This window comes from Helianthus annuus, chromosome 16 (assembly GCF_002127325.2).
Source record: "Helianthus annuus cultivar XRQ/B chromosome 16, HanXRQr2.0-SUNRISE, whole genome shotgun sequence".
In the NCBI taxonomy this organism is placed as follows: Eukaryota; Viridiplantae; Streptophyta; class Magnoliopsida; order Asterales; family Asteraceae; genus Helianthus; species Helianthus annuus.
Genome location: NC_035448.2, coordinates 142656217 through 142673946, shown reverse-complemented (window position 1 = coordinate 142673946; position 17730 = coordinate 142656217). Strand labels below are relative to the sequence as shown.

The 17730-nt window shown below is 34.9% G+C and overlaps 1 protein-coding gene across 1 annotated transcript; it reads right to left on the bottom strand.

Moving 5' to 3' along the window:
- Positions 1-4929: 4929 nt before the first annotated feature.
- On the bottom strand, positions 4930-7786 carry LOC110918256 (mitogen-activated protein kinase 15-like). Its single transcript, XM_035985521.1, has 7 exons — positions 7460-7786; positions 7162-7275; positions 7032-7096; positions 5600-5749; positions 5361-5516; positions 5048-5110; positions 4930-4980 (listed from the first exon to the last, which is right to left on the bottom strand). The coding sequence occupies exons 4-7, from the start codon at positions 5642-5644 to the stop codon at positions 4930-4932; spliced, it is 315 nt and encodes a 104-aa protein (XP_035841414.1). The 5' UTR covers positions 5645-5749; positions 7032-7096; positions 7162-7275; positions 7460-7786.
- Between the last annotated feature and the right edge of the window lie 9944 nt (positions 7787-17730).

The following is a 17730-nucleotide window of genomic DNA, read 5'->3' as shown; positions in this document are numbered from 1 at the left end:
AATGAACTCGTATCATCGTTCTGATCAAAAGCCCAAAAAAAACTGTTTGTAATTTGGAAAAAAAGCTTAACTCCGTTAAGTTTTTTTAATGGGGGACAATTGTAGGAAAAATAGGTGAAAGGTGGGACTTATAGGGGGAATATTTTGAGGTGTGATTATTAATGGCCAATAAGGTCTATGTGAGATTATTACAGGCCAATTTCCCTATTTATTACTAATGGTATGTGTATTGTATTTTTATTGGCTTTTTATATTATTTTACACTTTATGTTTTTTGTTCGAACGCATTTTACACATTATGTTATGGTACGCATTAGTAGATGAAAGGCTTAAGAAGAAAAAGAGAGACGATAAGGCAAGTTTAATGATGTATTAGGAAAAACTATCCATTGTTTGTTAATGAAATAAATTAATGATGTATTAGGAATTTATCTTTTTATTTTATTTTGGGAATTAGGAATTTGATATTTATGTATTCGGAATTTGTTATTAGGTTTATCAAATTCTTTATGATTTTTTTATTACCATGTGGTGGACTTTTATCGTTTAGGATTTTTGCGGGTATGGGTATTCATAAATGTTAACACTAGATGAAGTGTCCTAACATAAGTAAGGGGCTGTTTCGCAACATCTGAATGGTTAAGTGCTGAATCAGTAAGAGGTCTGAACCATTAAGTGCTGAACCAGTAAGATGTCTGAACCATTAAGAGCATGTATAATGTTTAACTGTTCAGAGGCAAATGTCTGACCAATTAAGATTAGAGGTCTTAACCATTCAGACTCTGTATATATCTTAACCATTCAGAGGCAATGTCTGAACCATTCAGACATCTGCACGTGAAACAAACAGTCTGAACCATCAAGTGCTGAACTAGTAAGATGTCTGAATCATTAAGAGTCTCGTTAAGAGGTAAACAAACAACCCCTAAACCGATTGATTTGGTAGTTTAACCGTTTAGACGGTTTAGTCTATGGTTTGATTTGATGGTTTAACATTCCGCAAAATGGTTTAGGAATGAATGCAATCGTTTATAGATTAACTAGTTTAAGAACCCGCGAGCTTCGCGGTTTGGTAAAAGAAAATTTCTTCATTAATACCGCTGACATTAAATATTTTGATTTTATACACGGTAAAAGACAACTGAATATATTAGATTACGACGACAAATTGAAATACATGAATATGCAACGATCACTTCGTTGAAAATCTCTTTATAAACCACGTTAGTTGTTTTATCTGTAGGTTTCCCGTCGTTATTAAGTATTAATAGTTTGACCTCATCTCGTGTTTTCACCCTTGTTATAGGAAAGTTACCCACATTTTAATTTTAACAGAACGGTAAATAAAAATATAGATACCTCAGTAAGAAAAAACATTGCTAATACACCTAAACCAACATTCACTCCCTCAGTTTTATGTTCTTCAACATTCATGGTGCTACAATTATGTTCACTATTCAGCAAATCAATTTGATTCTGATCACCATATTAGTCTTGCTATAACTAATCATGCACGTCCAAAATAAACACAACCATAATCAAACTCCTATACCAGTTTTAACTTTAGATCCATATTAGAAAGCAAACATCCTTATCCTACTACTCGGTTTCTAAATGAGAGTAACGGAATGATAAACGAAGTTGGCTTTAACATTGGAACGGGTGTAATATTCAAATCATAACACTTTGAACCAAAGTTTAGCTATCTTAATTCCAAACGTACAATGCTCCACCATTCTTTTCTTCCTGCAACTCAACCACCGATTGCAGAAAAGTAGCACAAAAACACTTGAAAGCGAAGTACAACTTTAAGAAACTCATATAATAACTTTATAAATAGGTTGTAACATAAATAAATTTACATATAAAAAGGTGGTGTGCAGGTGTACTAATTTCATCTACAAAAAATGTTATTATTTTGAGAACTTGGTGAAAGTAGCAAACTTAATGAAGCACATCTATACAACCTGTTGCGTTGATGCTTTTGGAAAAGAAGCAAAAAGATGGGAAGAAAGAATATTTAGGGATTAGGAGCCCAATACTCTGTTGTGAAGGAAAATTACTTATTTCTAATTGTTATTCATAAAGTTAACCACAAATGCTTAAAATGCTATATCATAGAACCATTTATCTATAGCAACATGATTTTTTTTAACGGCAAACAAACTTTTTATTCATCACCCTAGCAATACACAATTTGCAAAGTACCAACAAGTTACTTGTACTGAGCAAAGGCTCACCCCAAGCAAAACTAAAATACATACTGTTTTACATATTAGGAAAAACTAAAAGACACCCACTTTTCCCATGTCAAACCGCAGTCCCTAGAACAATGCTTGATCCATAAGAAGCTCAAGGTTTGAAGCTCTCCAAACATCGCGTCTACGTTGGCTCTTCTCCCGGCAAATATTGTGTCATTTCGTGCTTTCCAAATGACCCAACATGAGGTCAAGAAGATTAACTGCATCAATTTATTTTTGTCATAGAAAACAATTAAGCCACTTGCATAGAACATACCTGGGTCGTGCTGACGTACATCTTGGGACCCAAAAAAATAAACTGAAGCCGAGAGCATGAGGTTTTCTTTCTTTGATGCCTAAGAGTCGAGTCACAAAATCATAGGGCCCACTGTAAAGGAACTTGAAACTCCAAGAAATATTGCAAGTCTTCTACACCAGGCTTGTGTGCACGATTGAGAGAAAAAAAGGTCCTGTCACCATAAACTCGAGCTACAAAAATTATTATGTTTGAAAAACTTACAACGTCATAACCACTTCCATGGACCCCACTAAGAAGATAAGTAATTGGTACAAAGTTGAAAAGCATTGCTTCAGGATCAGTGCCAACCGTTTGAAGTCACTTTGAATAATTGTCTGAAAATACATCCCCTTCACTTTTACACTCGATAACTGTAATGACCTGTTCCAATGTTAACCATACATAAGCTTTTTTACACATTTTCCTAACTTTTTATGTGTAACTTAGTGCGCCAAATAGTGGCCGGTAGCTAGTACTTTGCTATTGGGTGAGCAATGAATGTGACATGTTCCCTTTTAACTTAATTTCTTGATTTGACCCGTTTAACATAAAAGAAAAGTACAAAACCAAAGCCGACCAATTCAGAAGTAAACGGGTCAGATTTCAAAGCAGCCACCTCTAGTTATAACTTATAACGCTATAACGATAATATTGTAAGATCATTACCAGCAGTGTTATAAGCATGTAGCATTGTTGTATATGCAACATCCAGACCACTACGTGTCATCTTCATTTTCGAAGAACAAAGATTCTTCATTGTAATTTTTTCCTTAAAATGAGACTAATGTCATTTTTCTTATGATAAAAATGTGAAATAAAGACATAATTTTTAACGCACTTGTAAAAAATACGTAAAAGAATTTAAGTTGAAATCACATGTTAAACTATAAAGTGAATGTATAATAAAGTTATACTAAAAGCATAAAAGAATAAACCTAACTGGACATAGTTATATTCAACTCCACCATTTCTCAAAAAAAAAAAAAAAAAAAAAAAAAAAAAAAAAAAAAAAAAAAAAACCTTGGAGCTTGAGCGTATATTATATTAACATCTGATATAAAGCTAATTGTTATCACATTCCCTATGCTCATATAGCTCCTACAAAACTCTGTCACTTATAAAAAATATATGCGAACTAACCTAAAATAGTGCAAAATTCTGACCCAAAACAATGCAGAATTTCAACCATAACAGTTCATAGTTTTGACCCATAGCATAAAATGTTTGAGCTATGTCTAAATACATAATACTAATATATTTAATAACATATATTTATTATATCCAAACACACTAAAATTCTAGGATTTACATCCACATTCTTTGTATATATATAAGTCTCACATTTATCACTTCTTAGCGGGTCTAGAAAACGGGTGGGTCAAAACGTTCTTTGTATAATCTCTATCTATTAAACCTCATCATTTTCTTTTCGGGGTAACTTTGTAGAATAGTAACCAAGTTTTAAAAGTGTTCCAATTAGGTCACTCAAGTTTTAAAAGTGTTCCAATCAGGTCACTCAACATTCATTTTTCCTTAAAATTAAGGGTTTTTTCATCCATTTCATAAGTAACCATGGTGATGTGGATTTTTGTTTCTTTTTTCCCTTTTATTTGATGCTAACTTTGAGTGATGACGTGAATTGTAACTTGTTTTTTTAATTTTTAATGTAATTAAAGTGTTTTTATTTTTAATAAATATAATTTCATATATTAAATTAATCCGACCCCAACATCTTATTCTTCATTTTTTTCTTGACACATAGAAAAAAGGACATGATTCGATTTGAATGTTAAGTTATCTAATTGGGACAAAAACTATACGAGTGGCCTAATTAGAACACTTTTGAAACTTGGTTACTATTCTGTAACATATTCCCTTTTCTTATATAGTAGACAACTCACTAAGTACCAATTATTATATTTCAAATCTCTTTTCATTAACTTTTATATCTCATATCTTGTCACACCTCATTGTGATTATAGAATAGATATATAAACCAGTCTATTACCCCCAACCTTTCATGACCCGTTCTGAGTCTTCTGGTCACAACGACCCGAACCGACTACAACATGTTTATCGAGCTGCCTATAATTTCTGTATTACTCAATTTCATTGAACCTTAGGATGTTTTAGAATGGTTTGTTTTTACTCGAACAGAGTTTGGTTGAAACTAATTATGACCCGAACTCATATATTGTTGCCCCTTCTGAACGGATCCTTGGAAATGTCTTGAGGGTTGTTCCATTAACCAAATCTACTATATTAGCAAGAAAAAATTAAACTATACCCACACTTTTAGCGACTACAGTCTACAATTAGAAGTTAAGCTACATAAGATAATTGTACTCACCATAAAACAACTTCATTTCTTTCCCAGAGACTTGCCCTGTGCTAGACCCACATAATTCCACTTTGGGAGCTTATTTGAATTATCCACCGGACCTGCAAGAGTAGCCCACAAAAAATCTAAACACTTGTTTTAATCAAATTCAAATTCCATTTTAGTTACCGGTTGAGCAGAAGGTTCCCTCTCAACCTTAGCCAAATTCTTGAAATACGGATCCGAAAGTGCCTGATACAATTATGCAAAATAAGTACCTTTTAAAAAAAATGAAATCTATCGCTAAAATTTTAAAAATATCATATTTACCCAACAATAAAATTAAATATCAAATACACCCATTTCATTAAATCCGATTTTTATAATATTAACATAAAGTAAGGGTATATATGTGTTGTCATAATTATAAAAATCAATATATTTAATATTATAACTTTGTGTTGGGTATATGTGATATTAAAAAATAAAGTAAAGATATTACCTCCTCAGCAGTAGGACGATCTTTAGGCTCAAAATCAAGCATTCTTTCTAGTAAACGAAGAGCAAGAGGAACTGCATTCGGAAACTTCTGTGAAAAAGGGATCGGTTTTTTCTTCCTCATGCTGCTTAAGTATCTCCGGTCGTTCTCATTTCTTATCTGATCGGATTACATCAACATTAATAACGCAAAAATAAATATAATATATCTATGTATGTGTATTGTAAGGCAAACAAACAGACCCTGGCTATCGCTTCAGGTAATGGGGTCCCCAAAAGATCGGTCATGAGGTCCAACTAATGCACCACATTTTTCCCCGGAAAAAGTGGCTTTCCGGTTGAAAGTTCCGCAACAATACAACCAATACTCCACATATCTATAGTCGGTGTGTACTGCACAAAAACGATCAATTTAATCCAAGTGTTTCTAGCCGGGAACCAATACCGAATCAAAAGTATCACCAAAATAGATTAAATTTAAAGAAAAAATCCAACATTACATATTGCCTCGTTTACCTTAGAGAAAATGGGTCAAACATACACTTAATTGGTCATTGCTTTCAACTTTCAAATGCATGTGTTGACACCCATAAAGAGGCCCAAACTAAGTCCCTAACAGAAAAACCATTCAAAACATATTATAACCTAAACACAACTCACAAATCGTGTTATTTAACCACTTGGATTATTTATAATCCGATATTTATTTGTAGCTATGTCGATCGACCAAGCTAGCCTCGTATTGAGTTTGACACAAACATATGTCAACTCGTTACCCAACCCCCAGAACCAAGCTTAAGCTCACCTTTACCTGAATCAAGCTCAACTCATGAACAACCCGAGTTCAAAAACTGAAAGTATTAATCAGTTGATACGCAAAGTGTCAAATAACCTAATAAGCAAAATATACCCATATGTATTAAGCTGATTTGCACTATTCTTCAGAAAATACCCGACTAGTTCCCCTAAAAGAAAAAAAACACTTTATTTTTTAAGCTTTAAGTCGATGTGAACATTTAAGGTATGAATAACGTTCCTGACCAGTTCCCCTGATAAAAAAATTACACCTTATGTCAAACATAACCTGACTCGACCCATTTGTAATAAAATGGGTCACTATTATTGTTTATTGAAACTGAAGTTACTTCGTAAATTAGCATAATAAATAAAATCACAAAAAATCTTAAAATTTGAGAGAAGTCAAAGTTTGAATTCTATATGAATAAATTTTGATTGGTTGGTTCACAAATGATGGAAATTATGTACCATATTCTTTTTCTTTATCTTTAGCTTTAGCTTTGGGTGGTTATGAAAGTAACAGATACACCTGGGTCCTGTGATGGGCAACATTTAATAGAAAACAATCTTCTTGAGGGCTTGTCTAACAGGTTTATAGACTGCTTAGTGGGTCTGGTATAATTTTAATATATGATTAGAAATATTAGTTGGTGATCTTTTGTCTTGCATATGAATAAGGTGTGATTTTTTTTTATTAATTATTAGTTATGCTATATTTTTCATAGTACTCTTCAGAAACATGTTTCTGAATAAGGTGAGTTACTGTCCTAACAAAAATATTTGGTCAAACTTTACTAACTTCCCACTTAGTGTAGTCAAACACCATACTCATCAACATATTACATACCAAAAAGCAATGCAAAAAATTTATCCAAACCTTGAGATGTTGTGAGCTTCAAAACTCAAACCAACAGTAGTTGCATCTAAGCCAGTCAACCATCCCTACAAACAAAAAACATCCAATCACAAACAATGCAAATAAAATCTCACCACTATTCTCGCTATACCTTGCGCAGATTCGCTTGAGGCGAGTAAGTATATTCGTGAGTCAACAAATTAATCACAGCAGTAATCTTATCATGATCTCCAGTCATTGTCAAATTCTTCACAATTCCTTCAACCTAACCAAATACCACAAAACTCACCAACACTATCCAAAACTAAACAATAACTAATAAAATGAACACATCATACTGCAAATCCAATCAAAACAACCAAAAATGACCCCTAACCTCAATATGATGTAAGTTCAACCAATAATATGATGTAAAGCCATTGAAACTGTAATCATCAAATAATACATACCTGGTATAAAGAAGTGGGTATTTAGTACCAGCACAACACCGTCTATGATCATCGACCTTCTCGCCATCCGGCTTTACTAATAGAGGAAAGCAAGACCAGTGTGTGTTTGTAACAAATTAAGATCGTAGACACAACAAAAGTCTAGGTAGGTTACTGTAGTAACTAAGCCTATTTTTTTAACATTCATTTTTTCGTAAAAAAGTTAACTTATATGCATTAAACACATACCTTAACTCAGGCAAGCTTGGCAGCAAGCCCAGACCTGACAAATAGCATTCCCACTACCGGCACAATACCGGCTATGATCATCGACCTTCTCCCCATCTAGCTGTGAATAAGATGTGTAAAAAACGGTAAATATATATTTTTTTACTTTCTAGTTGTGTAAAAAAACAAAAACACAATGTAAAAAATCAAAAGATCTTGCTTCAAAGATTAACAATAGTTGCTCTGAACATTGGAGAAGAAACTGTCATGACATGTAAATTGGGTCATTCAATACCTCTAAATTCATACACATCAAAATAAACCTAGATCTAATTTCTTTAATTAACATAACCAGATCTAAAAAATGAACAGAATAAATCTAATCTCTTTAACACAAGTTCGTTGACCTTGAAATCATACCAATTACCGTTATTTTTCGATGATTGACAACAAATAAACATAGATTAAAAACGGATCATGAAAGAATGTTAGGTTTAGAGCAGTCTAGATCGAGAAACAACTTGACCTGTATGTATATAAGTTGCAATGGATGCGATTTCTGAATCGATGTAAACAGGTGCGATGCAATGGAGGATTTTGGGTTTTCTCAATGGAACGGTTGAAAGAAGCGTCCATCTGATTTTTAGGGTTTGAGTAGGAAGGGAAAATAAGAAGGAGAAATAAGATGGATCGTATGAGAGACGTGGGAGAGGAGAAAAAGATTGAAACTTCATTAATGCAAATTGGAAAGAAGAATTGATTACCTGATGCTTCCATGAATCGATTGCTGCCAAATAAATTCCATTATACTGCAATCGAAAATCTAAAATAAGAATCCCATATTCTCAAAGAATGATACGGAGCTGGCGATTTTAGGGTTTGGCACAAAACGATGGAGATTTCATTAGGGTTTGGCAAAGAACGATGGAGATTTCATATTTTTAGAAACCTTGAACTGATTGAATTTTTAAAATTTTTGAATTGATTGAAGAGAGAGTGTGGATGAAGGTAAAGAGGGGAAAAACCAATTGCCGCTCAAAAAGAATTCTCTGGCAAGATGAAAATGATTGGCCAAGAATAGGCCATGTGGCAAAGATGAATTCTTTTAGTATAGTAGATAGATATTTTTTATGTTTGAAATATGCATTCATGTATGTAGTATATTAACGAGTCGCCAATGATCTCTAGATCAAGTGGTGGAGAGCTTGCATTTCTCTTGAGAGATGCAGGTTAGACTCTCACTTGGTGCAGACTGGTGGGCAATGATAGGAGACCCAGGGAAACCTGGGTTGGACCTTTAGCCAAACGGGTTTTACCGGTAATTTCACTGTCGTGCCTACGGGAGGGTGGGTTACCGAGTTTTCCCCGGAATTGGTGGTGGACTCAGGTTACTCTAGGAGTACTCCGTTTGTCCAGTGGGTGCCCCAAGAGTGCTCGGGATTGAGTTTGTTGGCCGTTAAAAAAAAGTATATTAATGAGTCATTATTATTTTTAACAAACCAATGATTTTGGAAAATAAAATAAAAAGCAGGGCAATTTGACTTGTCTTTTTTAAACCACAATGGTATTTTCACAGTCCACCGACCCAGCCAACCTGGCCAATCTGGTTTGCCGTTTCTAAAAACCATAGTTAATGGTTCGACCGGAATTTTCATCATACTTGACTTAACCAGATCGTGAACACTCCTACCTAATAGACCTCTGGTCCTTCACGAAAAAAAAAAAAAAAAAAAAAACCAAGATCCTTATGCATGTCTCTTAATCTTTTTTTTCTGGTTTTGTGCTTATTCAATATGTTGTAAATTGCCCTTTTGTAGAAAAAGTATATGTTGATGATACGCACAAGCTGTTTGTTAAATTATCTTAAAGGAGCTCAAAACCTAAGTGCAAGAATTGTAGTCATTATAGGTGTCACACTAAAACGTTTTGTTTCTGGTTGCTTATTTTAGTTTCGTTCTAAAAAAGCCTATTTTACTTTTGTTTTCAGTTACAATTTGCTTAATACGAAAATGTATATTTCAATGTGATTAATGACTTTAATAATGTCAATAAAATATTTATATGTAAAATGCAACTTTTTTAAACACACTGATTTTTTTTTTTTTTATCAATTTGACATGCTATTTTTATCATATAATTCATTTTTTGAAAATAAAAGGTTTGTATTGCAAAAGAAAATGAAAAATAATGTATGCATTGTTAAAAGTAAAAGTGTGCATTGATCATTAGTAACGCATTCGTGACATTTGAAGGCTAATTTTAATATACACACATTTATGTTCAGGTGCCTGTTGTACTTGCACCTATTAATCTCGTGCGTTTTAATAGATTTCAATGATTCCATTAATTTATGGGCCAAGAACAAAGTGAGCAGAATAATAAATATCCCTTTAGATCATAAGGACCATTAATGTAACCGACCAAGGGTTTCTATGACCGACCAAGTTGAATAAATAAAGTGAATTAACATGGAACGTGCTTTTGTTTGTTTATAATATCATTTTATTTTATTTTGAACTTAAATTAGGGGCTTTACCTTCATAAATCTAGTTGATAGAAATCTATACCGTGGTGCAGATGGCATAGTGGAGATGGATATGATTGAGTGGTTCCGCTGATGACACAATTATACTCCAGTTATCTATCAGTGATCTAAATTTGGCGTTGAAAAAAAATCTATATCGTGGTAAAAAAAATCATTGGTTACATTAGGTAGATTAACTTCAATTAGACTAGTGGGTGTGGGGCGTTTTTCGGGGCGGGGGATGCCAGATAACGTTGGCTAACCCACACCGTACCAGCGTTGGCCATGGTTTTGCCCCGCTAGCATAGCTTTGAAGCCCGGCGTAACGGGGGGGGGGGGGGGGGTCTGAGCTGGCTGGCTAGGATTGGTTGTTGAAATTGGACTGTTTGAGGTAGCCGTTAGCCATAGCCGTTGGGCATGACGGTTTCAATGTAAAAAATCAAAATTAAAAAAAAATACAAATTTTTACCTATAAATACTCATCCCAAACTTCATTTTTTCCACAATTAATTACAAATCTTCTTCAACCAATCTCACACAAAACAACAATTTTTTTCAACCAAACCAACATCAAAAAACCAAACATGGTGCATTGGACGGAGGAGGAGGAGGAGGAGATCGCACTTGTCAAATCGATTGTCGATGCACAACGTACGTTACAACGCGGCCAAACCGCGTATTGGGGACAAACGTTCCAGCAATACCAACAACAAGTTGGCAACGCTCGTCACAATTTAAACGTAAACACAAGTGGTGTGAACTAAAACCGAAGCTGGATCGATTTAAAGTTTGTTTCGACCGTGTCCCTGCGGGTGCCTGAGCCACGACGATCGATTGGAGATCGCGAAGATCGAGTGGAAGCATGACGGGAATCCGGAATTTAAGTGGGTTCTCCACTTTAACATTTATCGAACTCTTTAATTTTTTTAGGAATTATTAACTACTTTTTTTTATTTGGATTTAATAAGAAGTTTTTTAAATTTTTAGGATGTTATGTAACTTTTTTAAAATTAATATAAGTTTATGTTTTATTTTAGAGTTAATTACTGTTTTCGTCCCTGTGGTTTGTCAAAAATCACTATTTCAGTCCATTAGTTTAAAAATTGCGATTTCAGTCCCTGTGATTTCACTTTCGTAACCATTTCAGTCCACTTCGTAACCATTTCAGTCCCTGTACTTAACAGAATAATGGATTGAAATGGTTACGAAAGTGAAACCACAGTGACTGAAATGGTTATGAAAGTGAAACCACAGGGACTAAAATCGCAATTTTTAAACTAATGGACTGAAATAGTGATTTTTGACAAACCACAGGGACGAAAACAGTAATTAACTCTTTATTTTATAAATCTCAAGTATATAAAAAAATATAAAAAAACCAACATAGATCACCAACACCGCTAATTCACGCCGCTTCCACACCCCACTTTTTTGGAGTGGTCTGGTGGAGCTGACAATCACCACTTGTCGAGCAATGCCCCCAACCCAAGCCCCCCCACCCCATAGTCTTAGCTTTATTTAGCTTTCCAAATTATATATTATAATTTTGTAACATGTTTGTGCATGGTGGATTTGTACTTTATGCTTTAGGTATGTTTTTGGTTTTCTTTGTTGTATTGCTTGTTTTGTTGGTTGTACATTATACATTATACATTATATATTATATAATATATAATAGTATAATTTGGAACATTTTGTTGCATTAAAGCTTCTACATCAAGCTTTGTAGACGTATTATGCATCTTATGGTTGTACCCAATGTGGGTTTACAACTTTGAGCCACACGATAGTATAAGTGATTATTGCGTAGGGTACCCCATGATAGTGTGTGAGTCTGTAGCAAGCATAAGACTATATGTAGTGGGACTTGAACTTCAAGCCCTTTTCTTGGACATTATCCGACATGTGGCTCCTATAATAGATATAATTTGTAACACTTGTATGCATTGAGCTATTGTACATCATGCTTAATTGTTTTTTTTATGCTTAATAGTATTGTACAATGGTGTACAAACACTTCACGCTTTATATTACCATTACCCATTACCTAATTACCCATTACCCAATACTATCTATATATCTATATAACTATATAATACATTTCCTTAGGATTAAAATGTATTTTTGCCCCTTAATTTTAAGATGGCAGATCAAGAGCCTTGCTTGTTCCCTGATCTTTCGTCCCTTTCTCCCAATTTTACCCTCAATTCAATGTCAGTCGCCCACAAATAAGTCTTGAGCCGATCAAGAATGCTTAGATGATTCAAACCGTCAGCGCAACTATCAATTCAATTTTCATTTTAATGCAATTGAAGATGTGGTGTTCATGGACGGATCGGTTCTTCAGTTATAAAACCCTATTGAATGTCGATATTGAGTGAATGTTGAAATTAATCAGTTCTTCAATTTTGAAACCGATGGTCTCCGGTTACCTCATTCAAGACGACCATTGAAGGAGCAATACCCTATTAAAGACGGTAATTGAAGGATTCTGCAGTTTGTTTGGTGAGCGACTGGTCCAAAACCATTCGCTATCTCAATTCTCTCCTCTCTCAATAGTGCGTTATTCAGGATAGATATCTGGTGAGCAGGCAATTGAAGCTTTATAAGCATGTGATTAAGGATTCTGATAAGACACTTCAACTTGATTCTACTCTCCATCAAGCTTATACCCTAAAAGGTTTTTTTGTTCTTATTTTGTTTTATAGTTGTAGACTGTATGATTGATTACCTCTGTTAATTGATATGGGTTATTAGATGTTTGTAATGTTAACTAGATACTGATCCTAGCTATTTTTAGTGTGATTAGTGTCCTCGAATTCAGTTCTATTAAAAGGTTGAGAAATAAGAAATTAATTTGTTCGATCTTCTCATGTTACTATAGGTTTAAAGTACAATGTCTATGGTTGACAAGCATTGATAGGCGAGCTAAAGAACGATGATACCCAACTGTGGTAGAACTCAATAAGAAGACTATCAACAATTGACCGGTGATGATTGTTCAGGGACATCAATTGGCATGAGTAATGGTGTTGGGAATTGAGCATAGGTATAATTCAATCACACAGTCATTAAAGTTGTTCATTCATTATTGTCTTCAATTTTTTCATTCGTCTCATTTTAGGTTCCGAATCGAATCTATCATTCGTTTCATTTATCGTTCACACCAAGCTCATGCCAGGCATCCCTGCAATCTTTTCCCATTTTTGTGACCAACCTCTCTGCTTTTCATCAAGTGCTAATTTTACTTTGTGTGAAATCACTCCCTTTCCCACATGTGCTAGAAGAACGGTTTCTGATGGGCCATATAGTCCCACAAGAGCACCGGGTGTCTTAGTGCATATTCAGGTATGGTTATTGTGAAGTCCAAAAGAAGGCGTGCAATTATGCAAGGACGACCAAGATAGACATGTGGTTCAAGAAATACATGCGTCATAAATGTTGACGCCTGATTGACGATGGTTCACGCACTGGGTTACAGGACCTAATGGAGGCTAGGGAAGCGGGCGTAGCCTACATTTTGGCACATGCGTATGTTAAAGCAAAACAAGTGCCAAGCTTGGTTAAAAAAGTTGTTATAAATGTTGGTTAAAAAAGCTGGGGTAGCCTACAATTTCAAATTTCTCAGGTACTTTTTATTGTTCTTGTATTCGTATTTGTCACACCCCAATAATTCCACGTATTACCGGTGGGCCCGGTGGGGAGTATCGTGACGTAGTTGATATCATCATTGTCAACATACACAAATATATAGCATAGCGGAAGGCTGGTAAATAAACTATTACAAACCATACTGTCTGTCGATGTTCGAGTACAAGAATAATACAGACTGGAATGTAATAAGATCCACAGGCGGATCATAAAGTACAAAGAAACAAAAACTACAGACTCTGGGTATCTATGGGATTTGCAAGATCCTCTACAACACCCTATAGCTCCAGCCTATTTCGATAAGTACCTGTCAATTCAATCTTTAGGAAAATACGTCAGTATACACTGGTAAATACAATTTAACTGACTCGTTTTGAAAACATTTAAGAAAATTGGTTTAAATGCACAAGGCACAAATCCTTTATAACTTGGGACAATCTTATTAAAATCTTGTATACAGTTTTACATGCTTGTCAGACATGTGGGGCCGGTTTACAAACCGGACATGATTAACTGACTCACCACTTATAGAACCCACAGAGGAGTTATCCCCAACTTGTGGGTAAATTAATATGTAGCATTTGCATCTGTCAGGTGCATGCCTGCACCCTGTGCATAGGTCGTGGCCATTAATAACTTAAATGAGCCAAGGATATCCAGGACACGGTCGTTAACCCCCAAATGTTTATGTTATCAAACAATACAGATTAAAACGGGTTATGCGGATTTATTAAATCACAATCCGACATAATAATCCCACACCCGACCAAGCGGTATTAATATACCGTATCCCAAGCCCGTATAGGGAAAATAAGTTAAAAGTATTTACCTGTTGTAGCAGTAAATTCCTAAAGTTCTTGAAAGATACTTTTTACCGGAAGCTATAAATCTGTATAGAAGGTTTAATTATCTATTAGGATGCTAACGGGTCTTTACTTAAGTCAAAGACTTAGACCGACTAGCTAGAAAGAAACCTTACGGACCTAACCGGTAGATTAAACGGAAACCGGAATTGTCACACCCTGGCTTTGCGGAAGCGTGGTTAATTTGGTGTGACTTCTTAATACCATAGCTTAATCATAAAAAGCTATATGAATTTAAAAATATGCAAGATCATCCATTAAGTTTAAAACCGAAAATACCATAACATTGTTTTAACGGGAAACACCCTAACAACCATAATCTTGTTCAACAAACATTACAACTTAAACATAACATAAACACAGTTTAAGGACTGTGACTTGTCCAGGAAAGAGTCACATTCCCTAAACCCCGGATGACCTTGGAAACTAGTGCAGCGGGAAAACGCGCCATACCGTGCCAGATCTTTTAATTCCCTGAAATACATGTAAGTTGAAAAATCAACAATAATGTTGAGCGAGTTCATGTGTAAGTGAGTATATAAACCTTTGTATTTATCAAAAATCCTGGTATGTAGCAAATAAGGAAAAAGAGATCACCAATGGTTTGCAAGGCCATTGATATGTGTGAAGTGCAAGTAGGAAGACTCAAACCTAGCGGATTTTGCGTTGGGCACAAAGTCACCCCGAGGTCCGTTATGTTGGGCCTGGGGCTGGGCTCGCTACACCCAGATAGATCTACCGCTACTGTCCCTCGGTCCTACAATGAGGATTAATGGCCTCAAGTTGCGCCTACCCACTCACATGATCTAAGTAGTAACCCTCCTTACGCTAACCATACCATGTATAAAGTACTCGTAAATAGTAACATGTATTTCACCCCCGCAGTTTAGAAAACTGAAAACAGTTAAGAGAAAAGGGGGACATGAACTCACTGTCAGTGCGTCTCTACCAAGTACTCCGAATGTCTGCTGTGCGACGACCTACATGTACTAATTCTATTAGACGGATGGCCGTGCCTTAGCTTTATAGTTTAGGTTTTTGGGAAATAGCTAGACAACTATCTCGTGTTTATATTTTGCATGTACTTGGTAGTTAATATCCTTCCCAAGGATGGGGGATTTAATACATGTGCGTTCAATTTATAATATTAAGTCTCACTTAATATATCTTCATTTCTAATTCCAAATATAAATATTTTTCTCAACAATATTATATTTCCACTTCACATAATTTTCCAAAAATAATACGTTGATAAAATACGCGTTCATAATTATTTCCGTATAATGCGTAAGTTACGTTTTAGTAATCGTGTGGTAATAATAATTACCGTTGTAACTTATATGTTTATCGTGAAAGCGTTTGTATTATTTTGGATTTGTCAACGTTTGTAAATATTATTTTTACTCTAAAAATAATATTTGTGTATTTTCACAAAATAATCATAAACAGTGTGGTGAAAATATATTTACCGAATATATATTTATCACGTTTAGTTTTGTGAAAATCCCACCTCCGAATATTTTTAAATAAAGTCATGGCGAATTATATTTTGAAAACATATCAAAAATAATTCTAACACTTGTAAATAATTCTAAGTGTTAGGTTTTTAGAAAAATTTCGCCAGAGTTTCCCCTGTAACTGGAGGTGGCCACGCTTTCAAGCGTATCATTTTCTTTTACAAAATCATTTCAACAACTTCTTGATTCAATCAAACAATTTCCGACACATCAAACTAGTCGACAAGTATGTAAATTGCATAATCGCATGAACTTGTAGTTTTTTCCGAAAACTATAGTGTAGATCCCGTTATATTTTGTGGATCTTTGTATAAAATAGTTTAATCTCGTAAAAACCTCGTTTTTAGAATAAATCCATCTTTACATCTTCCCGTCATCTTTTACAAAGATCGTTATTTTATCGAAAGTCTTCATTTCACAAGTGTTTATACACTTGTGGTTTGTAAAAATCATGCTTGTTAGTGTGTTATCCGACTTTTAGAAAACATGATTTTCTCGACACTTGGTCCTTTGAAAATACCACTTGCAGATACGTAGATCTGCTAGTTTTAAACACTATTTTACAAGTAAAAATACTTTTACACAAGTTCATGTTTCTCGTGTGGTAGAGTTTCACCTTTTAACCCTTGTACCGTCCGAAACAAGCTTATGTCAAGATCCATGATCTTAACCGAACCGGGTTAAGTGGTGATCCAAGCTACCACAACGTAGATCGGGCCTAAATAATCACATCTTTCAAGTACTACATCTTTTACACAATTATTAAGCTTTTAACCAACAAGATTCATGTATTTAGTAGACTTTAAAGATTCAAAATGCAAGTTTCCGAGTTTTAACCGTTACAAATCTTATTAATCACCTTAGATTAGTTCGAGAGGGTGTTTTAAGTGTTATACCTCTAGCTCGGGGCTAGGGAAGAATCTATGCGAAGAAGTGGTGGATAAAAGCAAGATAACGAGGTCCTTCGCCTTCCGTTAGCTCCAAGACTCCTTATGCGTGACCTTGAACACTTGTATGATGTTGGAATGGAATGAACTAAACTCGAAAATGGATGTGGAGGGGGAGGGGTGTTCGGCCGAGAGTGGTGGAGCAAGAGGGAGAGAGTTGTGGTTGTGTTATGAAATGATAATGATCTTGTGTGTAACCCTTGATACTTATAGACAATTAGGGTGAGCTTAGTCCAATGGGTTTCATGTCTCCTAGATATTATGCACAAACAATAAAATAATCAAAGTGTGTACCATGGTGTCCCCCTAGTTATGGGGCCGGTTACAAGGGGGGGGGGTCTTGGTCCGATTCCAACTAGATTAGTTAGGTTAGAGTTTAGTTAAGTAGGTTAGATTTAGGGGTTAACTCGGTTAGTGGTGTGATGCGTTCTAATGCGGGTGTTAGGGTACTCAGGGACCCTAACTGGCTCAAAAAAAGACCAATATTGTTAATGTCAATATTTTCATGTTCCGGGTATAGTCCGGTTGTTCGGTTGGATAGTAATCCGTTAAAGTGCTTAAA

Bases quoted from the DNA above. Each gene is read 5' to 3' on its own strand.
- LOC110918256 (XM_035985521.1), bottom strand. From the start codon at position 5,644: ATGACCGATCTTTTGGGGACCCCATTACCTGAAGCGATAGCCAGG. The intron at 5,517-5,599 runs GTCTGTTTGTTT...TAATCCGATCAG, and splicing joins TACCTGAAGCGATAGCCAGG to ATAAGAAATGAGAACGACCG. The intron at 5,111-5,360 runs GTAATATCTTTA...TAATTGTATCAG, and splicing joins ATCGTCCTACTGCTGAGGAG to GCACTTTCGGATCCGTATTT.